Source organism: Lissotriton vulgaris, chromosome 7, assembly GCF_964263255.1.
Source record: "Lissotriton vulgaris chromosome 7, aLisVul1.2, whole genome shotgun sequence".
Taxonomy (NCBI): domain Eukaryota; kingdom Metazoa; phylum Chordata; class Amphibia; order Caudata; family Salamandridae; genus Lissotriton; species Lissotriton vulgaris.
The window spans coordinates 320,929,489-320,957,059 of NC_141695.1; the positions used below are offsets into that span (position 1 = coordinate 320,929,489).

Here is a 27,571-nt window from a genome sequence, read left to right on the forward strand (position 1 = left end):
TTTTTAACTGCTACAAATTCCCCACGGCGGTAGTTTATGAATGGCTATAGCTCTGCCAGTTTTCCCATTGAGAGGGGCACGAGGCAAGGGTGCTCACTTTCGCCCCTTCTATTCGCCTTATACATGGAACCGCTAGCCCAGAAAATACGACAACATCAGAAAGTTACAGGGATCAAGTTTGGCGGCTACACCCACACAATCAGTCTATACGCAGACGATATATTGATCTCTTTAGATACTCCAAGAACTGCCTTACCAGCCTGTGTGGCCGAGCTAGACGCCTTCGGCAACGTGGCCGGGTTCAAAATGAACACGGACAAATCGATAGCCTTAGACCTCCCACTGTCTCCCCCCACAAGATCCTACCTGCAAAGCCTCTTTCCCATTCAATGGGCATCGGACACGGTCCCGTACCTAGGGATCCAATTGGCCTCCTCACTCCCCACCATGGTTGCGGCCAACTACACCACACTCCGCAGGAAAATTCGGGGAGAGATAAACCGGTGGAGACATTATCCGCTCTCCTGGCTGGGTAGGATTGCGGCGGTCAAGATGACCATTTTACCCCAAATCCTCTATCTTTTTCGGGCTCTTCCGTTACGACCGCCCGCTGGATGGATCTGGCAGACACAAGCCGAACTTGCCCAATTTATCTGGCAGGGCCGGAAAACGAGAATGCGGAGAACGCTGGTCACGCTTGCCCCAGAGTTGGGAGGTTTAGGGATACCTGATCTGCACAAATACTACCAGGCGGCGCAACTGCGCTACCTGGTGGAATGGAGTAAATGGGAGTTGGAGAAACACTGGCTTTTTCAAGACCAGGCGGTGGCTGGCAGCCCACTGCAAGAAATCCCCTTTCTTCACAAGCCCCACCGGCCCCCTAACCTTTACGCCTCTTCTATCACTCGGGTTCCCCTAGAAGTGTGGGACGCCACCAACATTGCACACGACCATACAACCTTCCCTTCTCCACTCACCCCGTTGGTGGATAACCCCGCTTTGCCCCGGGCACAGTGGGGTTGACTTTTGCCCTTTGGAGGTCTGCGGGATGCCGATCCTTATATCACATTTATGGAACGGAGGGGGCCGTCCCCTTCCCCCAATTCAAACAAGAGTACAGCTTCCAAGAGACAGAATGGTTAGGCTACCTACAAGTGAGTCACGGGGCACTGCAACCACAAGTACGAGCAAGTTCAGATAGACAGCTCCTTCCGTATTAACGATGGCTCATATCCCGCACATCAGATGCTAAACTCATATCTGATCTCTATAAGATTCTGCAGGCAACACAGACACATATACACAACCCAGGCAGAGAGCGATGGGAAAGAGAGCTGGGCAGGGTCCTTAGTTATAAGGAATAGGAGTAGATTTCCTATAGAGCTGGCCACTCCGCATACCACATGGGGCTCACGGAGAGATTCACGAAAGTAACAACATATTGGTACTACACTCCAGAAAGATTACAGGAGATGGACCGTAGCAGAGAGGCATCCTGTTGGCGGGGCTGTGGCCAGGTTGGCAACCTGGTGCACCTGCTGTGGGATTGTGACCAGATTCAACCTTACTGGACGCAAGTGTTAGACGAGGTGGATAAACACTTTCAGACAGAGCTCCCGCGCTTTCCAGCGTATGTCTTACTAAGGCTTCCTAACCCACTAACATATCCCCTATGCTCCCGCAGAGGTAGACAAATAGCCATTGCCCTGGGCTCCGCGGTGCAAAACATACTTACACATTGGCGCACCTCCACTATACCCTCCTTTATAGGCTGGCTGCACAGGTTGTGGCATGTACTCGGATTGGAGAAATTATCATTCACTATGGCAGGGGAAGGAGATAGATATGAAAAGCTCTGGCAATCATTTAGGTCTATCTTGATCACGGAATTTAGAGAAATCACATGTCCAAGGTACCTAAGACTGTTGAGGCTCACGGAGCCAAAGAAGGTAGACCCTTAAGGCAGGCGTAGTTATTGAGGCATAGTGGGAGGGAGCGGCGGGGAAGAATAGGGGTAGAAAGGGAGCACTGGACGAGTGGGAGGAGGGGGGGGAGGTTTCTAAGTTTGGTTCTTTCATTTCATTCCTTCATACCATGTACCAACACCTGCCTGACTGTACTTTGTATGCTGCAACGCGCCTGTACTGGCCTTCTATTTGCTTGTATGTTTTACCATCGAAAGCACACGATTTCAATAAAAAGAGTTAAACCATAAAATATAAATCTCTTTTTTGTTAGTACACTGAGGTCGTGTTCATCAAGTTGCATCTGTCATACCTGACTCCAGACAGGTACTTAGTTGCCTAGGAACCTTTATTACTTAAAGTATTGTTGCCCTGCCCTAGGAACACTTACTAGTTTTAGGGGGTCTCTTATATCTTTTTTGAATGAGTACTTGACATCTGTGTTCTGAGGATTTGGTGTCTCTATAACTAATACTTGTTGCCCGTATTCCGAGGATCTAGTGTCTGTATAACTATTACTTGAAGCCTCTTTTCTGAGGGTCTGGCATCTGTATAATGAGTATGTGACGCCTTTAGTCTGAGAATCTGGTGTCTGTATAATGAGTACTTGATGCCTGTGTTCTGAAGATTTGGTGTCTGTATAATGAGTACATGACACCTGTATTCTGACGATCTGGTGTGTGTACAATGAAGACTAGATGCCAGTATGCTGAGTATTGAGTGTCTGAATAATAAGTACTTGATGCCTGTATTCTAAGGATCTGGTGTCTGTCTAATGAGTACATGACATCTGTATTCTGAGGATCTAGTGTCTGAATAATGAATACTTCACGCCTGTATTCTGAGGATCTGGTGTCTGTATAATGAGTACTTGATAACTGTATTCTGAAGATCTAGTGTCTGTATGACTATTACTTGACACCTGTATTCTGAGGATCTGGTGTGTTTACAATGAGTACTTGACGCCTGTGCTCTGAGGATCTGGTATGTGTACAAAGAGTACTTGACGCCTGTGTTCTGAGGATCTGGTGTCTGTATAATGAGTACTTGACGCCTGTATTCTGAGGATCTGGAGTCTCTATAACTATTACTTGTTGCCTGTGTTCTGAGGATCTAGTGACTGTAAAATGAGTACTTGATGCCTGTATTCTACGGGTCTGGTGTCTGTAAATGAGTGCTTGACACCTGTATTCTGAGGATCTGGTGTCTGTATAATGAGTATATGACGCCTGTATTCTGAGGATATGGTGTCTATATAATAAGTACTTGATGCCTGTATTCTGAGGACCTGGTGCCTGTATAACTATTACTTGAGGCCTGTATTCTGAGGATCTGGTGCCTGTATAACTATTGCTTGATGCCTGTGTTCTGAGGATCTGCTGCCTGTATAACTATTACTTGATTCCTGTGTTCTGAGGATCTGGTGCCTGTATAACTATTACTTGATGCCTGTATTCTGAGGATCTGGTGTTTGTATAACTATTTCTTGATGCCTGTATTCTGAGGATTTGGTGTCTGTATAACTATTACTTGTTGCCTGTATTCGGAGGGTCTGGTGTCTGTTTAATGAGTACTTGGCGCCTGTGCTCTGAGGATCTGTACGTGTACAATGTGTACAATGGGTACTGTCGGCCGTTCTGGGGCTCGAACCAGTGACTCGAAGCAGGTGCATTACCCGCTTCGGCTATCTGGCAGGGTAGATATGAACATTGCGTATAATCCATTATCCGAGAGGGGGAGGGGTGAGCACAACCCACCTGCCCGGGCAGCTGGTGCTGCTGTCCTGGTGCAGTGTTACCTGTGCTGTGACGTCACCCTCGAGGAGGCCTGGCAGGTGGGTGGGGCAACTCCTCTCCATCCGCTGGACCTCGGCTGCCTGTTACCCGACCCTCGCTATAAATGCCCCCGCGCTCTGCCTGCTCCTGGAAGCTGCCTGTTGAACCCTCGGCCGGCTGGACTCCGGCACTGCGCAGGCACACCCTACAGCACCAGAGCCCCATGGAGTCCCAGGTGCGCCAGAACTGGCACCAGGACTGCGAGGCCGCACTAAACGGCCTGGCAAACCTGCAGCTGTACGCCTCCTACACCCTCCTGTCCATGGTGAGTGACCTTACCCCAGCCCCGCAGAGTCCTCTCTGTGCCTGGGGCACTGCACTAGCGGTAGGACTAGGCTGCGAACTGCACATCAGTGGGAGTAGGAGCAGGTCCCTCTGTCCCCGGTGCCCTTCAGTGAGAAAAGGAGCAGGTCCCTCACTATCCCCGATGCACTTCAGTGGGAGTAGGAGCAGGTCCCTCACTGTCCCTGATGCACTTAAGTGGGAGTAGGAGCAGGTCCCTCACTGTGCCTGATGTACTTCGGTGGGAGTAGGAGCAGGTCCCTCACTGTCCCCGGTGCCCTTCAGTGAGAGTAGGAGCAGGTCCCTCACTGTGCCTGATGCACTTCAGTGGGAGTAGGAGCACGTCCCTCACTGTCCCCGGTGCCCTTCAGTGAGAGAAGGAGCATGTCCCTCCCTGTGCCCGATGCTTTTTAGTGGGAGTAGGAGCAGGTCCCTCACTGTCCCCGATGCCCTTCAGTGGGAGTAGGAGGAGGTCCCTCGCTGTCCCTGATGCACTTCAGTGGGAATAGGAGCAGGTCCCTCACTGTCCCCGATGCCCTTCAGTGGGAGTAGGAGGAGGTCCCTCACTGTCCCTGATGCACTTCAGTGAGAGTAGGATCAGGTCCTTCACGTTGATGGATACCCTTCACAGCCCTCGGTGCACTTCAGTGAGAGTAGAAGCAGCAGGTCCCTCACTGTGCCTGATGCACTTGAGTGGGAGTAGAAGCAGGTCCCTCACTTTGCCCGATGCTCTTCAGTGAGAGTAGGAGCAGGTCCCTCACTGTCCCTGGTGCACCTAAGGGAGAGTAGGAGCAGGTCCCTCACTGTCCCTGGTGCACCTAAGTGAGAGTAGGAGCAGGTCCCTCACTGTGCCTGATGCACTTGAGTGGGAGTAGGAGCAGGTCCCTCACTGTCCCCAATGCTCTTCAGTGGGAGTAGGACCAAGCTCTTCACTATCCCCGATGCACTTCAGTGGGAGGAGGAGCAGGTCCCTCACTGTCCCCGATGCCCTTCAGTGAGAGTAGGAGCAGGTCCCTCACTGTCCCCGATGCCGTTCAGTGAGAGTAGGAGCAGATCCCTCACTGTTCCTGATGCACTTCAGTGGGAGTAGGATCAGGTCCCTCACGTTGCTGGATGCTCTTCAGTGGGAGTAGGAGCAGGTCCCTCACTGTCCCCGGTACCCTTCAGTGGGAGTAGGAGCAGGCCCCTCACTGTCCCCGGTGCCCTTCAGTGGGAAAAGAAGCAAGTCCCTCACTGTGCCCGATATTCTTCAGTGGGAGTAGGAGCAGGTCCCTCACTGTCCCCGATGCACTTCAGGGAGAGTCGGTTCAGGTCCCTCACTGTCCCTGATGCACTTCAGTGAGAGTAGGAGCAGGTCCCTCACTGTCCCTGATGCACTTCAGTGGGAGTAGGAGCAGGTCCCTCACTGTCCCTGATGCACTTCAGTCGGAGTAGGAGCAGGTCCCTCACTGTCCCCGATATTCTTCAGTGGGAGTAGGAGCAGGTCCCTCACTGTCCCCGATGCACTTCAGGGAGAGTCGGTTCAGGTCCCTCACTGTCCCTGATGCACTTCAGTGAGAGTAGGAGCAGGTCCCTCACTGTCCCTGATGCACTTCAGTGGGAGTAGGAGCAGGTCCCTCACTGTCCCTGATGCACTTCAGTCGGAGTAGGAGCAGGTCCCTCACTGTCCCCGATGCTCTTCAGTGGGAGTAGGAGTGAAATGCCTAAGTGCTATGTGAGTCACAGTGACGAACAGCAAGGGTGATGAAGAATACACTAGTTATAGAGCACTGGTAGAGTTATGTGTGAGTCACAGTGACTGGAACAGCAGGGACGATGCAGGTTACACTAGTTAAAGTGCATCGGTAGTGACTGGAGCAGCAGACGTGATGCAGGTTACCAGTAGTTAAAGTGTACTGGGAGTGACTGGAGCAGCAGACGTGATGCAGGTTGCACTAGTTAAAGTGCACTTGTAGGGACTGGTGCAGCAGGGGTGATGCAGGTTACACTAGTTAAAGTGCACTGGTAGAGTTCTGTGTGAGTCACAGTGACTGGAACAGCAGGGGTGATGCCGGGTACACTAGTTAAAGTGCACTGGTAGTGACTAGAACAGCAGGACACTAGGTAAAGTGCGCTGGTAGAGTTATGTGTGAGTCTCAGTGACTGGAACAGCAGGGGTGATGCCGGTTACACTAGTTAAAGTGCACTGGTAGAGTTCTGTGTGAGTCCTGGTGACTGGAGCAGCAGGGGTGAAGCAGGTTATACTAGTTAACGTGCACTGGTAGAGTTCTGTGGACGTCACAGTGACTGGAGCAGGAGGGGCAATGCAGGTTACACTAGGGAAAGTGCACTAGTAGTGACTGGAGCAGCAGGGGTGATGCAGGTTACATTAGTTAAAGTGCACTGGTAGAGTTCTGTGTGAGTCCTGGTGACTGGAGCAGCAGGGGTGAAGCCGGTTATACAAGTTAAAGTGCACTGTTAGTGACTGGAACAGCAGGGCTGATGTAGGATACACTAGTTATAGAGCACTGGTAGAGTTATGTGTGAGTCACAGTGACTGGAGCAGGAGGGCTAATGCAGGTTACATTAGTTAAAGTGTACTGGTAGAGTTCTGTGTGAGTCCAGGTGACTGGATCAGCAGGGGTGAAGCTGGTTATACTAGTTAAAGTGCACTGTTAGTGACTGGAACAGCAGGGCTGATGTAGGATACACTAGTCACTAGTTAAAGTGCACTGGTAGAGTTATGTGTGATTCACAGTGACTGGAGTAGGAGGGGTGATGCAGGTCACACTAGTTAAAGTGCACTGGTAGAATTCCGTGCCAGGTACAGTAACTGGATCAGCAGGGGTGATGCAGGTGACGCTAGTTAGAGTGCACTGGTAGTGACTGGAGAAGGGGTGATGCAGGTTCCACTAGTTAAAGTACACTGGTAGAATTCCGTGCGAGTCACAGTGACTAGATCAGCAGGAGTGATGTAGGTGACGCTAGTTAGAGTGCACTGGTAGTGACAGGCGAAGCAGGGTTGATGCAGGTTACACTAGTTATGGTGCACTGGTAGAATTCCGCGTGAATAATAGTGACCGGAGCAGCAGTGGGGATGCAGGTTACACTAGTTAAAGTGCACTGGTAGAGCGCTGCGTTGAGTCAATGTGACTGGAATAGCAGGGGTGCTTCAGGTTACACTAGTTAAAGTGCACTGGTAGTGCCTGGAGCAGCAGGGGTGATGCGGGTTACACTAGTTAAAGAGTACTAGTAGTGACAGGAGCAGCTAGGTAAAGCAGGTTACACTAGTTACAGTGCACTGGTAGAGCGCTGTGCAAGGTACAGTAACTAGAACAGCAGGGGTGATGCAGGTTACACTAGTTACAGTGCACTGTTAGAGTTATGTGTGAGTCACAGTGACTGGAACAGCAGGGGTGATGCCGGTTACACTAGTTACAGTGCACTGGTAGAGCGCTGTGCAAGGTGCAGTAACTAAAACAGCAGAGGCGATGCAGGTGACGCTAGTTAGAGTGAACTGGTAGTGACTGGAGCAGGATGGGTGATGCAGGTTCCACTAGTTAAAGTGCACTGGTAGAATTCCGTGCGAGTCACAGTGACTGGATCAGCAAGGGTGATGCAGGTGACGCTATTTAGAGTGCACTGGTAGTGACAGGCGAAGCAGGGGTGATGCAAGTTACACTAGTTATGGTGCACTGGTGGAATTCCACGTGAGTAATAGTGACTGGAGCAGCAGGAGTGATACTGGTTACACTAGTTAAAGTGCACTGGTAGAGTTCTGTGTGAGTCACAGTGACTGGAGCAGGAGGGGTGTTGCAGGCTACACTAGTTAAAGTGCACTGGTAGAGCACTGTGTTGAGTCAATGTGACTGGAACAGCAGGGGTGATGCAGGTTACACTAGTTAAAGTGCACTGGTAGAGCGCTGTGTTGAGTCAATGTGACTGGAACAGCAGGGGTGATGCAGGTTACACTAGTTAAAGTGCACTGGTAGAGCGCTGTGTTGAGTCAATGTGACTGGAACAGCAGGGGTGATGCAGGTTACACTAGTTAAAGTGCACTGGTAGAGCGCTGTGTTGAGTCAATGTGACTGGAACAGCAGGGGTGATGCAGGTTACACTAGTTAAAGTGCACTGGTAGAGCGCTGTGTTGAGTCAATGTGACTGGAACAGCAGGGGTGATGCAGGTTACACTAGTTAAAGTGCACTGGTAGAGCGCTGTGTTGAGTCAATGTGACTGGAACAGCAGGGGTGATGCAGGTTACACTAGTTAAAGTGCACTGGTAGAGCGCTGTGTTGAGTCAATGTGACTGGAACAGCAGGGGTGATGCAGGTTACACTAGTTAAAGTGCACTGGTAGAGCGCTGTGTTGAGTCAATGTGACTGGAACAGCAGGGGTGATGCAGGTTACACTAGTTAAAGTGCACTGGTAGAGCGCTGTGTTGAGTCAATGTGACTGGAACAGCAGGGGTGATGCAGGTTACACTAGTTAAAGTGCACTGGTAGAGCGCTGTGTTGAGTCAATGTGACTGGAATAGCAGGGGTGATTCAGGTTACACTAGTTAAAGTGCACTGGTAGTGACTTGAACAGCAGGAGTGATGCAGTTTACACTAGTTAAAGTGTACTGGTAGTGACAGGAGCAGCAGGGGTGTTGCAGGTTACACTAGTTAAAGTGCACTGGTAGAGCACTGTGTTGAGTCAATATGACTGGAACAGCAGGGGTGATGCAGGTTACACTAGTTACAGTGCACTGGTAGAGCGCTGTGCAAGGTACAGTAACTAGAACAGCAGGGGTGATGCAGGTTACACTAGTTAAAGTGCACTTGTTGTGACCGGAGCAGCAGTGGGGATGCAGGTTACACTAGTTAAAGTGCACTCTGTAGAGTTCTGTGTGAATCACAGTGACAGGAACAACAGGGGTGATGCAGGTTGCACTAGTTAGTGTACTGGTAGTGACTGGAGCAGCTAGGTAAAGCAGGTTACCAGTAGTTAAAGTGTACTGGTAGAGTTCTGTGTGAGTCAGAGTGACTGGAGCAGCAGGGGGTGTAGGTTAGCACTGGGTGCTCTGTCAGAGAGGTGTGTTTTCTAGTACTGTAGAGCAAAGAGTGATAATCTGCAGGTCATGATCAAATGTACCGAAGAGGTGTGGTGCAGCGGCCAGGGCAGCTGACTCTGGAACATGGGGGCTCACCGTTCAATCCCCGGCGCCAGGTTAGCCCAGCACCTTGTGACTATGGGCAATAGCTCGCTTAATCTTTCCAACGGCCCCCAGCGCTGGGACATCTCTCAGGAGGTAGCTGTGGGCTTTACAAATGCTGGTATTTCCTTTACTGACAGTCCTATTTTATGTAATCCTAGTATGGCAGGTGGGTGCTGTTCATCTACAATGAGGTGAACTGGCAGGGCTGAGTCTCAGTAGTAAAACAGCAGCTAGGTTCTGCAGAACTGGTTTAATATCTTCCAGCAGAGGTGTGTGGGGTCTGGTGCGGAGGAGCGTCAGCTGGTTCAAGGCCTGATGTTCTTGGGGGCACTGTTAAATAAATCTGACTACGGTGCTAGTTAGATGTGTTTAATAAATCTTGTTGCAATGATGGGTGTGTAAAGAGATTGCTGTGGAGCTCTTTTCGGGGTGCTTGTTTAGTAGGTAGACTTTGTAGATGTGTTTGTTAATTAGATTTGATTGAGATGCTTGCAGTGCAGATCACGTGGAGGTCTGCATCGCTGACTCTAGATCTTGTGGTGATGATTGCTGTGCAGATCACGTTGAGGTCTGCATCGCCGACGCTAGATCTTGTGGTGATGATTGCTGTGCAGATCACGTTGAGGTCTGCATCGCTGACCCTAGATCTGGTGATGATTGCTGTGCAGATCACGTTGAGGTTTGCATCGCTGACCCTAGATCTTGTGGTGATTGCTGTGCAGATCACGCTGAGGTCTGCATCGCTGACCCTAGATCTTGTGGTGATGATTGCTGTGCAGATCTTGTTGAGATCTGCATCGCTGACCCTAGATCTTGTGGTGATGATTGCTGTGCAGATGATGTTGAGGTCTGCATCGCTGACTGTAGATCTTGTGGTGGTGCTTGTTATTCAAAGCACATTGAGACCTTCACCATATAGGTCTGTTGAGATGCTCTTTAGGTAGATCTTGTTGCAGCGCCTATTGAGTGTGTTGTGTTGATGTTCCTTTTGAATTAATGTTGTTGAGGTGCTCAGCGTGAAGATTTGTTGAGCTGATCCTGGTTGTCATGTTCTTTGTGTAGTTTAGAAGATCTTCACGTGCTGTCTGGATAGATCCTGATTGGGTACTTGTTGGGTAGATCTTATTGAGGTCCTTTGGAGTGTATCTTGTTAATGGGATCTAAGAGAGGATCTTCCAGGGCTTATTTACTCTATGACGTTAAGGAGCTCTCTGAGTAAATCATGTTGAGCTTCTCCTTTGTTTTATGCTGTTACTACTCATTAGGTGCATCCTACTTGAGTTCTCCTTGGGTAATTCCTATGTCAGTTCTTGTAAGGTGATTCCTCAAGGTGTCTGTGATGTCAATTCTGTTGAGGTTTCTGGTGGTTGGATCATGTTGAGGCACATGTCTGACCAAGACTGCTGTGGAGGCTGGCGCAATGAGTTCAGAAAAAAGAGCACACAACTGGGGATACTCAACCGGAGGGCCGCAGGTTGTGTTTCCAATCACGAAGCGTGTTTCTGATTGTAAACAGAGCATGAACACAAAAGTGCAGACCGAGGTCCCCTGAACCCACAGGCATTCCCACACTTCTTTAGCTGAAAAATAACACGTAGAAAGAGGCTTGTTAATAATCAGATCAGTTCGGTTTTGAGAGACTGTATCTCAGATGTGTATTCCAGAGGTTGTATCACAGATGCTGTGTATTCTAGAGGTTGTATCTCAGATGTTGTGTATCCTAGAGGTTGTATCTCAGATGTTGTGTATGCTTTAATTAAAGCTTGTTACATCATTTATCTATTGTTTCTTATTGTAAATTGTTTCCAGGTTATGTTCATTGCCATACGTTTCTCTTCTTTTAACACTCCCCTGTCTTTGCTTCACATGCCCCTAGTCTTGCCATTTTGATCGGGATGACGTGGCTCTACCCCACCTGTCTGACTTTCTCAACGAACAGAGCCAGGAGGAGCATGAGCATGCCATAAAGCTCCTAAGATACCTGAACAAGCGCGGGGGACGGGTGGTCCTGCAGGACATACGGGTAAGTGTTCTATCAAGGCTGCATCTTCACCACTTAGAGCATTGTGAATCAAGGACTCGGTGCAAGCTGTCTACACACCCTGATGCATAACCTTTGAGAGTCGAACCAACCATGGAAAACTTTAACCCCGGCTGAGTCTGTGCTTCTTAGAGTTTCACCTTGCAAGGGAACATAAGGCCACTCTAGGTCCTCACCACTGCAAATCCCCTATGGAAAGCTCCAGTACATACTGTGCCATCTCCTTCTCAAGGTCCACTGTGGAATGGCATTGGTGGCCACGTCAGTACTATCTTCTGTCCTACCTTGAAAAGGTTCAGCCCGTAGCATAGACCACCACTAAGTCTTGTATGCACTAGGCAAGCCAAGGCTATACCAAGACTCCTTGGAGTCTGGCATTCTATACATTCACTGTGATCTGATGCTGCTGCTGTACGAGGAAGGATTGTTTTTGTGCAGGAAGGGACCTCGTCCTGAACAAAAGAAAATGTCGGAGGCATTTTCCTCTTCCTTCGTGAGCTGCAGAATGCAGCACATGTAGAGAGAGGAAATAATGAGGAGAAATAAAGATATTTCTCCTTGTTACACCTCTGTTGGGATGGCGCACCATTTTGACACATTCCCAGGTTTATTAATCTAAGTAAATCTGTGAATCTGCCAAAATCCATGGGTGGATGTGTGGGAATATCCACGTTCCTCCCGTGGGATGCCTTCCCAACGCAGAGTAACGCTAGGCAATGACTTGTGCTGCCTTGCGTTACTCCACATTTCCTAAGCCATGCAGAGCCAAGGAAGGTAGCTTTGTAAATCTAATTTAAGGGCCCGTGTTGCTTTGGGTGACCCAACAGCGACGCAATCCCTTAGTAAATCTGGGCTACTGCTTTATCTAGACTATCGGAGTCAACCTAAGGCTATGTCGGCAGTGCTTAATGTTTTCTGTGCAAGGGCCAAACAAAGGCTATATCTACACTGTTTCGGATCTACTGGACTCATCATTGTTCCTCTGAAAATGTGCTGACCCCTGGCAACACCCTTTCCCTATGAAGTCCTAGGCCAATAATCCATAGGGACCGCCTGAGACTAATACAGCAAGCAGCTCCCTCCAGAATCTTGTTGTCCAATGGGTGTCACTGTTGCACCAGGGATTGGTCACTAGGCTCAGCAGTTTGCTTCTACAATGCCATGGGACTGTAGAGCAAAGGGAAGACAGTCATCCCAGCCGAGTTGACTCTGCCATATAGTAAAAGAGTGTAGATACACACCATCAGATGTATCTGAGTGAGTTTTACGGGTGTATTTCTATGTGCAACGTATCTTTCTGTATGTCGGTAGGCAACAACCTATTGCTCAAAGAAGTCAATCCTGAGCACTCTGACACAAATCAACATTCCACTCTTCTGCGAACAGTCTGGATAATTATATTATAGTTAACTTCCTCAGGGTTAAAACAGTAATTGACATACAACATTACAATCTAGTCTCTTCCAAGGTATACACAAAAGCCTCCACCATAATCCCTCTGACTGAAGTAATAATGCACAGAGAAGTAAAACATAGGAAAAACAGAGTAAGAACTGTAAATCCCACATAATGAAGTGAATAAGTAAGCAATCCACGTTGATGACAAAATGATCCAAATGAATACTGCAAGTAAAAAAAATGTCAAAGTATATTACATCACATATAGTATTTCCGAGTGTGGTATACCATAGCAATTGGCACCCACAAGACAAGTCTTGAAAGGATGAAATAGGAGAATATAAAGACATAGAAAACCGTAAATAAATAAACCATAGTGTGGCAAAAGAGTAATGTAAATTCAGACTCAGATCTCGCCTGATAACAGATATGCATTCAAATCACCAACTCTGGTTTCAAACATACTCAGTTGTGTATACACTGCAAATTAACAGTAAACTAGGTTTAAAGTAAATACGTATATAATCTACATTAATTGACATGCATTGGTCACAGAACAATGAGCCAAAAGCTCTCAACACGAAGTAAAGTCAGCACTTCGTTCACGATTTACCTTGTATTTATGTGAGAGTAAAAAGAAAATCAAGGCCAAGTAGAATACTCATGCAAAGTAACGAAATAATATATCAGACATTTCCCGAGACAAACAACTAAAGAGACACTTAGCACCAAATCAAACTATCAGGATTCATCTTACGGATCTGTCGTGGAAAAGCAGTCTGTAAATTCATAGACTGTAACATTCCACTCCGCAGCTTCCAAACTGCAGTGGCGGACAGAAACGGCACCATATTGGTGCAACTTAAATACTTCATTAGAAAGAGGACTATTTTGTTCCAACCTTGCAACCATCTTAAAAGCACTCTGCACCATAACGAGTGGGCAAGTTTACCCCGCGCAACAAAAAAATGATATATATTTTATCAAAAACACATAACTTTCAACCAAAAACACATAGCAAATTTCCAGAAAAAAAAGCATCCTATATGATGGGAAAGTGCTCAGAACTCCGTGGCGCCTATATTGTAATAGAGTTCTATAACGGTGCCATCTTAATGCAGCCTGAGTATACCTTTAAAAAAAAAAAAGAGGACTACTCAATTCAATTCAATAATCTTTATTTCGTTGCAGTTGCAGCATAAAAGATATACAAAATACATAATATACATGACCACGTTATTATCGACAAATGTACAAAAATATACAATCAAGGACTACTCGCAGCTATCTTAAGTATACTAACATATGATACCTTGGCAGTTTGAAGGCATGACAAATAACGCTGTAATTAGAAAACTAAATGGATGAATTACTATCTTCTACAAATACCAATTTGGGAAAGTAAATAGACTTCAAATAGCTAATAGGTATTCATGTCAAGTCATTGAAGTAACCTCGAGGTGTTAGGTGTCAAGGCATAGCAAAGTCACTTATAGTCACTTAATAAACCACCAAAAAGACTGAATAGTAATTAGATTAATTCATATAACTTAAAATTTGCAAGCACTCTCTATAAGTCAGAAATATAATTTAAGAGAACTGATATTAATAAATGTAACTTAAAGTTGCTGAAAATCTAAGCATTTCAGTAATAAAAAATGTTGTTACTCTATGAATCGCCAAGCCATCGGATGTAATAAGTCTTCTTGTGTCCTTGGTATTTAGGTTTCTTTTATTTGTATCTCTTAATGTATCCTTCCTATTTCATTTTCTAGCTTTAGCACTTGTAGTCATAGCTTTTTGTCTATCATAACACCTTGCCAAAAACCTCTGCTCATTATCATAAATAGTCTGTATGAACTCACTGCCTAAGCTGCAATGTCTTCTAGCTCACACCATCTCTCTAAATGGAATAGCCATTAGTTGGTTTCTCTGGTGTGCACTAAATGCATACAACTTCGAATTCCAAGAAGCTTCTTTTATATACATTCAACTTTTAAGTGTCATAATACTAACATACAACTCCACATCCAGAAAGTGAATACTGTCATAACTGTAGCTTAATGTGACACTTATATTATTGGAATTAGAGTTCAAATATGCAACAAACTCACACAAATCCTTAAGAAATCCAGTCTAAATGATCATCTATAAACCTTCCCAAATGATATGTATATAGTCTACCCATTTCGCACCACCTGGGCCCCAAAGCTGCCTCTCCTCAAACCAACACATAAATAGGTTTGCGTATGAAAGGGCAAATCTAGAACCCTTCGTTGTCCCACACATTTGTGGTGAAGATCTCAATAAAGATATTCTGATTTTGGTTCAGGAGTAAAGAACACAAGAAGACTGTTCACATAAGATTGGAATATTGATCTGTGTCGGAGAGCTTGGCATTGACTTGTTTGTGCATGGACATTGAACTCCTTGAAGAAAAGATTTGGTGGCTTTTTTTTTCAACCTTGAGTACCCAATTGTTTTACCTTGCATTATTTGTACTATCTATCATTGTTACATTGGACACTGGGCAATTTCTTTCACTACCCTAAACCATTCAAAAGTACTAAATCACTAGTTACTAGCCGACTTTGAACTTTACTTCCAACAAGTCAACTACACCTCCAATCTTCCACTATTTTTGACAATCACTATAGTCCTTCTAATGCTGGCCCATAGTCGCCCTCGTTCTCGCATCACAAAATAATGCCTTGCTTACTACACTTGCGTTTGCACAGTATAGCAGGTATCAACTATCAAGCTATAATGGAACCAGAACTCTGCTGCCTAAGTTATGCTCATCCAGCATTTAACCACATGGCATGTACTAAATTTCAGGCAGTTGCACAGATTCTGGAAGCAAATAGAGAGTAACCAGCCAGCTGAAAACACATGGTAGCCTGTAGCTTTCTTACATCACCTATTGCAGCAAGGTGATGTTAAGAACAGGATGTGATGGTTGTTACTTTATCTGGGAAGTCTTTGACCCCAAAATAAGGGTGATACCTTTAAATAGCCACTTTCCCAGTTAATGATCAAAAGTCATGCCAATTAAGAAGGCCTCCCAAAAAGAAATCACTTTCTGTAGGAGGAAAAAGCTAGTGGCATAAAAACCTTTGGGGTTGCTGAAGAAGAACAAGCAATGGCAACCCATCACACTACAAAAATACAAGCCGGATTGAAAGTGTTATAGTAAAAGGTACATTGCAGATTCATAAACTCAGAGCTAGAGATTAAAGAAAAGAAGTGGGAGTACCTCGCGGACAAAAATGAGAAGCAAGCTAGCAACAACCTCGCCGGTAAAATGGAACTGGAAGCATTGCATGCAATGCACTGAAAAACGGAACGCATTTACATTAAAATAGCACAAAAAGCGTTGCATAGTAACCAGAAAAGAATTCCATCACATTGAACTGGGAAGAAACAATTGTACACAAGACAGGCAGGAGGGGATGAATTCCAATGTCCCAACTGACAATCTCTCAAAGCCTTCACTAAATGGACTGAGAAGTCCCAGTAATGGTCGCCCTGTGCTATATTCTCCTTCTGGATGTTGGCGGCAAAGACGCGCAACACTTCCTGCTGCTAAGTTGATTCACGACGCCAGCAACTTCACTCAGGAATGACCCACTCTGTCAGGTGAGTACTTGTCAGATAGAGACCTGTGATCCTGCGTCCTAGTACTAAAAACTCAGGTGCGGACCACTCTAGTGTGGACCCTCGTACTCTTAACAGATGAGCAGTTTAAGGCCAAAGCTCCATAGGGGGTGGGTGGATCAACGATTTATACCAAAACAGTAGAACACAATTATCACCAAAGTTAATGGTATTTACCATGTATTTTTTGTATGTAAAATAGGTGTCTCTACTCTTAAGCCGCAACATAATGATATACATGATACATATCAGAAAACTTGAATGCGCTAGCAGCAACACTTCTTCAGTTTTGATACTTAAGAAGTAGGCTGAACTGGAGACTGTGTAATATGAAAGAACTCTGTTCTGTGGTATAGAGTTATCCATTGGTATTCATCACTGTTAATTGTGTAAGGGGATGAGCACGGGCTAGCTTTCTAGTGTTCAGCAGCTCAATGGCATGCACCATGCAGTCTCAATGTTCCTGTGCCATAGCAGAATGTTTAAATAGTGCAACTCAAACGGACGTGTGCAGTCACAACAAGAGTGGTAAGTTGTGAAACTTTACCTATACGCACTTTTCAATGTTTTTAAAACATGGAGGAGTTCATGAGCTTGGAGGTGAAAAATCTTCAAGGACTAGGCTTCTAATGATGAAAAAAGAAAACCGTACTTTTTATAGGAAGATTTTCAAACCCCCCCCAAAAAAAATTAGTGAGAATTCTCTGCCCAAAAACGATTTTGCTAGAATGTTTCGCTCCAAAGCAAACCTAGGCACAATACACGATTTTGAATATTTAGTAAACGCCAAAGGATGTGAACTTATTGCAGTTTTAATGCCAAACTTAAATCTTTGCCCACCCCTAACACGAGAACACAGGTTTTCTCCTAAGCCAGGGAGGTGGGAGTATTAACAAAATGTGGGGCACAGGCGCATTCTTCTGCAGTGGAGCAGACATTGGGCTAGCATGGGCTTGTGCAAGATACTCCTGGCAGCTTTGGAGTGCTTGTGAAAGGTTGAGTCACTCCTGCTAGCTGCATTGGGTTAAGACTGGCAGGTTTGGGTGAGTGGTCACTTCTAACATGCATGCTCCCTAAATCTCCCTCCTCGTGTTAGGGAGTGTTGCAGCTCCAGTTCTTAACGAGAGAATGCTTCACTTCACTATAGTTCGGTCCCCTTATGCCCAGCTGAAAACATATTACAACAAGCATTTGCAATGCATTAGGTCTCGCATTTACGTAAATTTGAGCTATTGGCGTTGTAAATGACAATGCCTTTTATTTATGTTTTTGTTTTTTAGAACCTAAATAAAAGGCAATGTCATTTACAATGCCAATAGCATAAACTTGCCTAAATGAGAGACCTATTGCATTGCAATCGCCTTGTTTTTGCTTTGTTCACATCTGTAATACAGCATGGATCAGTGGGAAAGGTATTCCCTTTGCAAAGGTCCACACTGCCGTACAAATGAGGGAAGCCCAAGGGGAATCCTGCAGGCTCAGAATGTGTGCTGCGTGATCCGTATTAGGGCAGCACAAGTGTTTGAGGACCCTGCTGCAGTGCCTCGTGCTGGACAAAATGGTTTCAAATGCCCCTGTGACCCTAGATCCTTTCAGTAATCCATCCCCTGAAGTCCTAATCTGTAAAATTCGGAACTCCTAGTAAACGATTTAGGAGTTGATGTTCACAAGAGTCTACACTCTGTGAGTAAGTGAAACAGAGAAGTCAGCCCAAGAGGGGTGTTCCATCATCTGGAACAAATCTGGTTGACTTGCGCACACCCTGCGTTTAGGATCTTCCAGTGCCAAACACAATGTCCAGTAGTCCATGCTTCAAAGTGCAGGGGTGATGCCAAGTACAACTGCTAGACTTCTCCCCTTCAGTAAAAAGTACTGCGGGGTCACTGATCAGGCTTCCAAAGTAATGTTTACGTATTTTGGACAAATATCTGTTTATCAAGAGTCTAAGAAGCTGTAAGCAATTGCAGCCTCTGCAAGACAGGCCAAGAGAAACAGCACAGAGGCCAAAGAACGGAAGGGTGAGGAGCCTAAGCTACAGACAATTAAAGCCCTCGTAAGTCGGGTGGCGCCAGGTTATCACAGTGGGCTGTTGTTTACTTGTAAATGTAAATGTACAGGAAGTTATATAGCGCAAATCACCAACCGGTCTCTAAGCGCTTGCTTAGGGAACCCGTCCTGGTATTCCCCTGTGAGATAACCCCGGCAGGGTATCCGCAAGGTGAAAGCCAGGCATCCCGCCGCGAGGAGCCGTTGTGGAGATTAAGCAAGCTATTGCCCAGAGTCGCAGAGTGTGAACCCGTGAATCGAGTAGGCACCGGAGCGAGAATTGTCGAGTCCATGGACATTTTAGGACTCAAGACCCCGCCGAGCCGGGAATTGAACGCTGGTCCTGGGCTGACCTCTGCTTCCAGGTCTGCCTCCTCTAACCAGTGAGCCACACTTCTCCACTTGTCATGCAGCCTCTTCCAACATGGGTATAAATATTGCCCAGAAAATAATTTTCATGTGTTATTTGAAAGACTAAAGTCGACTCGTATGTAACACGAGGAAGGGATTTTGTATGTGTGCTATAAAAGCCACAAACATGTTTGAATTAATCGTATGTAGAATATCGCTCATTGTTCATAAATGTAATTCATGTGGGGTGATTACCTATGTATTAGGTCAGGATCTATATCAAACACTTACCCGATTAATTGAAGACATTCCCACAAGTCCAAGTTCCACACTGGATGAATTAGGTATAGTGTAGAATCTCACAATGTTTACTATATCTCATTACTTACATCTATTACAGGGCATCCTTGATAAGCCAAAGGTACCCGGAATTCAAATCGCTGGTATTCGGGCCTGCGTGTGTGAAAAATAAACAATGTTCTTCAGCTCAATAATGTCAGGTAAAGCTTGAAAACAGGAGACAGCAATAAAAGGGAGAGGATGTGGTTTACAGCCAGAGCTGCAATAATTGGAATTTGGGAAGCAGGTTCGAATCCCGGCGTAGCCTCAACACCATGCGATTACCTAATCTTCGGTGTATAAAAAATGAATCTACCTTGCGTTTCGTAACTGGTGCTCATGTCCACAGCTGCTGCAGAGGGGCTGAGTTTGCGCAATATAAAATTGCAACAAAAACAAGCACAATCCATTTAAAACAAGCGCTTGTTTACATTGCGCTTAAAAACCACTGTGTTGTTCCTTGTAACTTAGTTGAAGACACACCTCTTGAAAACAAGCTGATCGCACCAAAACACGAAGTGGATGCCTGCTTAAACCCCGGGGGAACTGCAGGACAGCTGATCACAACAAAAACACCGAAGTGGATGCCTGCTTGTGCACCGGGGGCACTGACAAAAAAAAAACAAAAGCACACGCGAAGCAGCATTTTCGTTGCTATAGCAACAAAATGGCGTGGACTGTCCACAGGCCCTATGGACCTGGGACACATGCCTGCTGTTTGATATGGACACATGGCAAGAGCCGCCATGTTTGTCCATGCAGAGGCGCGCATACAAGCCCTCCCCTGAATTGATTCCAAAAGGTACTCTCCATGGCGAGAGCTGCGCATGCGCGGCTTTCGCCAGGCGAGACCTAAAAACAAGGATGCGAAAGGGGGGTGAGAACGTATTTGGGACACTACATTACACATATTTTATGTATGAACTAGCTAAAAGTACTTTAAATGACACCATTTTACAATGTGCGGCAGATGCACATAAAGTGACTTTCCGAGAATGACACAATTTTGGTCAAGAGCCAGAGCCGGAAATTACCCCAAGTTTCCGCAATGGAAGTTAAGCAGCTAATTCGCTAATCCACCAGAAAGCCATTCCAGTCTCACCTATGACATTCAATAATCCGCCTGCATTTGCAAGTGATGGATGATTCCACGGTTAGAGCAGTTGCCGAATTTTAAATGACGCTACTTGTAGGCATCACCCCCGGGCACAGCAATCAATATCTGAACCCTATAAAGTACACAACACTCCCACCCACAAGGTAACCTCCATACTACCAGGTAGGCCATGATTCTTCATCCCAGAAAAGACCTTGAATATACATCTGGCCAGAAGCGGTATAGGCCAGCTAGACATGGCTAAAATTTTCACTGCGCCCAGTTTCTGGGGATCAGAGCCTTCATGGGAAAAGTGTAAACCGTATGAATTTGTAGGGGAAAACAACAACCATGCAACTGTAGGCATCACAAGCACTTGTCCCAGACTGGACAAAGACAGCAGCGTATTCTCCATGAGGCAAATGTTTGTTCTCTAATCAGTTCACATTTTTTCGAACTACATCTTAATTTCCATGTGATATCTCTACTTTTTGCTTGACCATAAAGTGGCGGGCTTGAATGAAGGAGCCCGGCGCCATCCCTTTAATATATCACTCTGCAGATCATGAGCCGGTCTCTTTCTGACTCGTGCCTCAAACTAGTAGTTTTCCATGTTCTTTTCATTCAACTGGACCAGGATAATCTCTACACTTGGAGGAGATGAGCATAGAAGGCGCAGTTCCTTTCAACCGGGCTAAGAGTTCAAGGTGTAAGTATTTTATAGCAACCTCTTCATGGAGACCTTGGACCTGTGAGGCGCACAAGCACCGATCACCTAGATGGAGATAAAAGCTTATGTTTGTGATATCTGCAGCAAATCTATTGCAGGAGAGTCCCGCTGAGGTTACTGGTAGGTGGGGGAATCACTCCAGCTGGATATATATGTACTCTAAAGCAGGCGATAAGGGGAGGAGCCGAACCACCTGCAATGTGGGGGAGGGGATGGCGTCAATGCCTTTCTTCTGTTCATCACCACCCCCTTTTCTGAATCGTTTTTGGCCACTATAGGTGTGGCAGGGTATACTCAGACATGAGTCCCTTTCTCACTGCACCATCAGGATTCAAGCAAGCCGGGCCGAAGACGGCTGAAATTCCAGAAACCAGCCCCCGGTAGCTTGTCTCCTTTCTGGTGAAGAATTGGCTTGGTAGTTTAGTCTGCCCTGTTCCCATGATTCACTGGGCCAGGGACAGACTGATTTGCATATAGCCAGGTTCTGAGCTGGGATGGTGCAGTGAGATAAATAACGGTGATGGATCAAGCCCTGATCTTTGGACTGGGTAAGAGTGGTCTGCTTAATTCAGACACCATGTTCATCACCACCCCCTTTTCTGAATCGTTTTTGGCCACTATAGGTGTGGCAGGGTATACTCAGACATGAGTCCCTTTCTCACTGTACCATCAGGATTCAAGCAAGCCGGGCCGAAGACGGCTGAAATGCCAGAAACCGGTCCCCGGTAGCTTGTCTCCTTTCTGGTGAAGAATTGGCTTGGTAGTTTAGTCTGCCCTGTTCCCATGATGCACTGGGTCAGGGACAGACTGATTTGCATATAGCCAGGTTCTGAGCTGGGATGGTGCAGTGAGATAAATAACGGTGATGGATCAAGCCCTGATCTTTGGACTGGGTAAGAGTGGTCTGCTTAATTCAGACACTCTGTTCATCACCACCCCCTTTTCTGAATCGTTTTTGGCCACTATAGGTGTGGCAGGGTATACTCAGACATGAGTCCCTTTCTGACTGCACAATCAGGATTCAAGCAAGCCGGGCCGAAGACGGCTGAAATGCCAGAAACCGGTCCCCGTTAGCTTGTCTCCTTTCTGGTGATGAATTGGCTTGGTAGTTTAGTCTGCCCTGTTCCCATGATGCACTGGGCCAGGGATAGACTGATTTGCATATAGCCAGGTTCTGAGCTGAGATGGTGCAAAGAGATAAATAACGGTGATGGATCAAGCCCTGATCTTTGGACTGGGTAAGAGTGGTCTGCTTAATTCAGACACTCTGTTCATCACCACCCCCTTTTCTGAATCGTTTTTGGCCACTATAGGTGTGGCAGGGTATACTCAGACATGAGTCCCTTTCTCATTGCACCTTCAGGATTCGAGCAAGCCGGGCCGGAGACGACTGAAATGCCAGAAACCGGTCCCCGGTAGCTTGTCTCCTTTCTGGTGAAGAATTGGCTTGGTAGTTTAGTCTGCCCTGTTCCCATGATGCACTGGGCCAGGGACAGACTGATTTGCATATAGCCAGGTTCTGAGCTGGGATGGTGCAGTGAGATAAATACCACTGATGGATCAAGCCCTGATCTTTGGACTGGGTAAGAGTGGTCTGCTTAATTCAGACACTCTGTTCATCACCACCCCCTTTTCTGAATCGTTTTTGGCCACTATAGGTGTGGCAGGGTATACTCAGACATGAGTCCCTTTCTCACTGCACCATCAGGATTCAAGCAAGCCGGGACGAAGACGGCTGAAATGCCAGAAACCGGCACCCGGTAGCTTGTCTCCTTTCTGGTGAAGAATTGGCTTGGTAGTTTAGTCTGCCCTGTTCCCATGATGCACTGGGCCAGGGACAGACTGATTTGCATATAGCCAGGTTCTGAGCTGGGATGGTGCAGTGAGATAAATAACGGTGATGGATCAAGCCCTGATCTTTGGACTGGGTAAGAGTGGTCTGCTTAATTCAGACACTCTGTTCATCACCACCCCCTTTTCTGAATCGTTTTTGGCCACTATAGGTGTGGCAGGGTATACTCAGACATGAGTCCCTTTCTCACTGCACCATCAGGATTCAAGCAAGCCGGGCCGAAGACGGCTGAAATGCCAGAAACCGGTCCCCGGTAGCTTGTCTCCTTTCTGGTGAAGAATTGGCTTGGTAGTTTAGTCTGCCCTGTTCCCATGATGCACTGGGCCAGGGACAGACTGATTTGCATATAGCCAGGTTCTGAGCTGGGATGGTGCAGTGAGATAAATAACATTGATGGATCAAGCCCTGATCTTTGGACTGGGTAAGAGTGGTCTGCTTAATTCAGACACTCTGTTCATCACCACCCCCTTTTCTGAATCGTTTTTGGCCACTATAGGTGTGGCAGGGTATACTCAGACATGAGTCCCTTTCTCACTGCACCATCAGGATTCAAGCAAGCCGGGCCGAAGACGGCTGAAATGCCAGAAACCGGTCCCCAGTAGCTTGTCTCCTTTCTGGTGAAGAATTGGCTTGGTAGTTTAGTCTGCCCTGTTCCCATGATGCACTGGGCCAGGGACAGACTGATTTGCATATAGCCAGGTTCTGAGCTGGGATGGTGCAGTGAGATAAATAACGGTGATGGATCAAGCCCTGATCTTTGGACTGGGTAAGAGTGGTCTGCTTAATTCAGACACTCTGTTCATCACCACCCCCTTTTCTGAATCGTTTTTGGCCACTATAGGTGTGGCAGGGTATACTCAGACATGAGTCCCTTTCTCACTGTGCCATCAGGATTCAAGCAAGCCGGGCCGAAGACGGCTGAAATGCCAGAAACTGGTCCCCGGTAGCTTGTCTCCTTTCTGGTGAAGAATTGGCTTGGTAGTTTAGTCTGCCCTGTTCCCATGATGCACTGGGCCAGGGACAGACTGATTTGCATATAGCCAGGTTCTGAGCTGGGATGGTGCAGTGAGATAAATAACGGTGATGGATCAAGCCCTGATCTTTGGACTGGGAAAGTGTGGTCTGCTTAATTCAGACACTCTGTTCATCACCACCCCCCTTTTCTGAATCGTTTCTTCTGCCTCGCTGTCAGAAAACTGGCCAGACCCACAGACTAAGTCCCATTCTTTTCTGCTGTCTTGGAAGAAGGCCACTGCCAGGGGAGTAGTTTGGGGCCTCGCTACAGTTTATGTTTAATGCATTTATTGTTTTGATAAGTTGTTGCGGGCAGCCCTGCCTTTAGGAGCGGCCTGACCTACAAGGTGGCACATGAACATTTTCACTTCACCTCATTCCGGCACTAGGCAGGGTTGGATTGGGATTACACATAGGCCTGGGCACACTAAAAGAAAACCTGGCCCACATTTGCATATTGCCTATCCGCAAAACACTGCTTTGTCAAAGTTTTATACAAAAAGAAGGGGTGGTCCCTAACAGAGGCATGTTTTCTCTTAACTTTATTTAGATTTTTAAAAATGCACGGATTAGTTAACACTGGTGAAACAAACCTGAAAACAAGTGAGGCTACTTCTGCTCAGGCCCCCTGCCCTCGCTGAATATGCACACATTAATGGGCCGGCCCAGCGAGAGAAAGGGTGTGCCATCTCTGTCCATTAATAAAAGTGTGGTAATGGACGCCCACCCGCCTCCATAAAGGTCTCTTAATCACCAACTGGGACGCATCGAACAACACAGACACCGCCTAAATCGGCCACCCCAGGAGGCCCAAGAAAGCAGCCCACAGCTGGAACTCTGATACCGGCCCCATGGCCATTGCCCGAGTGCCCGCCTTACCAATCTGACCCTGGCACTAGGGACACAGCTCACTCAGTCAGTAACGCTAGAATGCTGTGCTGTCGCACTTCAGAGGCAAGCAGAAACGTTCCCCGGTGTGACCTGTCTGATGATGCTTTCCCTGTGAGCCTGCACACCAACCAGACCGTCCGTTCCAGTCACCTGCCTATGAATGAAGCTGCATTCTAAGCAGCTTGCTGTACACCTTCACATCCTGAGTAGTCATGGCAGCCATCTTGAACCGAAACCAGTCTGGGGTTGCCGGAGGGGTCAGTTCGGACTGGACTGTTCCTATTGGAGCTAAGCGGCTGGTCTCAGTCTACAATGGCACCGTGGGCACAAAATGACAGACTAGGATTTGGCCCTGAGTAATCACAAATAGCTAAAATAAATTTAACATTTCCTTCCATCACCATGTTTGTTGTAACGACCTTGAACTCCAGGCTGAACTTAGTGAAAGGATATTTGGAATATACATAATTTTGCAGAGGAAATTAGAATTCTTTACCTTTGCATGGTTTATAGCATTATTTGAATATACGATCTAAATTCATCATGCAGTGTGAAATATTAAACCTCTTTCTTGATTACCCCAGAGTGCAAATTCTTCCATCAAGCATGAGGCTTCCAGGCAGCCAGCTAGGCCCCGAGGGAGGCACCGAGGCAGCAGAAATGTAGGGCTTTTGTGGCAGACACCCAGAGCTGACACATTGGCAAGTCTCATAGGAAACGTAAGCTTGTCGAAAGCAGCTTACAGCTCAGAACTTCTTGCCTCACTACTGGACAAATAAAGATCCGAATTGAATGTTCTCTGTCTAGAACACAGACACTTCACAGAGGAGTGCCCACCTACCTCACAGGGGTGCTTTGCCACCATAAACAGAGCAGACACCTAATAGTTTTCTCCCTGAAGTAACAAGCCATCAATCCTCTATACACAATCTGTGCGAAGGAACTCGTACAGGATTCACTCTATGGAAATCCACCCCCTCCATCTGTCTGATTCGTACATTTACCCCACCTGCCACCAAAGGGCTTGGAGTGTATATGTCCTTCGAGACAGCAACCTTCCTGGAGAGCTGGAAGCACGCCGAGATCAACGCCTTACTCAAGAAACCCAAGGCGGACCCCAAGGGCCTCAAGAACTTCCGGCCCATCTCCCTGCTCCCGTTCCCGGCAAAGGTCATCGAGAAGACCATCAACGAACAACTGACCCGCTACCTCGAGGTGGCCCAATTCTGTACAGAGTGCCAGTATCAAGTGGCGTTAGACTCTTCATGTGCGCCTCACACACCTTGAGGCGACTCTATAGTGCGTTGGTGCAATAGTACACCTCTATGAGATATTGCGACTCGGAATTGGGCCATAGTAATAATGATTGAAATGGCTTGACCAAGACGTATGCGGATCATTATTATGCTCTTTGTATTATCTTCCTATTCGACTGTGGAAAATTATTTTGAGTCCTGTTTGACCTCCTCATCCTGCCACTCATTCCGGCTTCTCAATACGTGTGACCCAATTGGATATTTCCATTGTGGTTATACATAATTCATACTGTGAGACTCGACTTTACTTCTATACAGTTACTTCATTGGGACCGACCCATTCGGATAATCGGGACGATTGTTATTGAACTGAACTCATAGTGTGAGAATTAATTCTACATCTATCCAGTTACTTCATTGGGATCGAACCATTTGAATAATTGGGACGATTGCGACTGAACTGGAGCTTTATGTCCACATTCTCATCTACATGATTTGATGATACATACGTCGCATATTTCAGCTGCATTAGCCTTGAAAAAGTCCCTGTACTTATTGAATAGTACGGACGAAACACGTGTCGGCTGTCGTTTTATCAACTGGAAAATCACTTTTAAGGATCAATAAAGAAAAAGATGGCATACATTTGAACTTTATTTATTGTGTTCTGTCCTACACTACAAGTTGCTGATTGCATTTTGGACTTATTGCTGTTATGACTATAAATCATTTTAGTCTTGAATGTATTTCCATTTGAGGATTGTGCTCTCTTGACCATTCTTGTCTAGATGTACATATGTAAAAAGCTTTGTCATTTCTAATGCCAATAGCTTAAGCTCTCCATGTGGCCTACAATCAGCGATATTGGGTGGGTGAAAACATTTGAGCACAATAATGAGAAGCAGAAAAGGTGGACCATCAGCTCCCTTTACCGATCTTTGTTAAGTCATCCTGGAAGTGCATAGCATTGTCAGTAAACAAGGTTTTAGTACAGTGACAATATGAACTGCTTCACCAGTACGGCTATGGGAGACAGTAGGGTATGCCTTTTGGTTAAGAATGTAAGGATAGAGTACAGGGGCCTGAAGCCCCTGCTACCCTGTGCTTTAGCAAATCCTGGCACCACTTTCAGTTGATGAGAACTTTTAGTGTATGAATGGAATTAAAACTCCATATCATTCTATTTTTGGCCTCCCTGCGGAGACAGCCAAAGGAGTGGAGGGTTTAACTTGAGGGACCTTATTTCACCTTGTGCGCTCCCAGCGTGCTCAATGTAAAGGAAACATAGCAATACGTGTTACCAAAAATGTACAACACACCAGCATGAGATGGGTACCACGGAAAACGGCTGCAATATCACAGTCCAGGTGACATGGCACAAACATTAATGGAAGTGGCACTGCGCTGCCCCTTGCCTCCCTCAACACTAACCCTATAGATGGCTTCTGGGATCAAAGGTCAGGCTCTGAACTGACGTGGCCACTGCAGCATCCCACAGGCTGGTTCTCTGCAGAGAACAGGTGGAGAGGCAGTGGAGCACCTTCACCTGGCAGTGTTGACCCCTGGCTGAGTGGAGGGGGCATGACATTTTTATAGTAGGGAAGGGTTAATGACTGACAGAACCCTGGCTAAAGATCTGCGT

General features: G+C 46.6%; 1 protein-coding gene across 1 annotated transcript in view; it reads left to right on the forward strand.

The window, feature by feature from the left end:
- Positions 1–3,863: 3,863 nt before the first annotated feature.
- Positions 3,864–27,571, forward strand: part of LOC147701477 (ferritin heavy chain A-like) — a 42,481-nt gene continuing 18,773 nt past the window's right edge. The window contains exons 1-2 of the mRNA XM_086930150.1: positions 3,864–4,064; positions 11,135–11,281. Of these exons, the coding sequence (XP_086786276.1) occupies positions 3,864–4,064; positions 11,135–11,281 (348 nt within the window). The remainder of the gene's footprint in view (positions 4,065–11,134; positions 11,282–27,571) is intronic.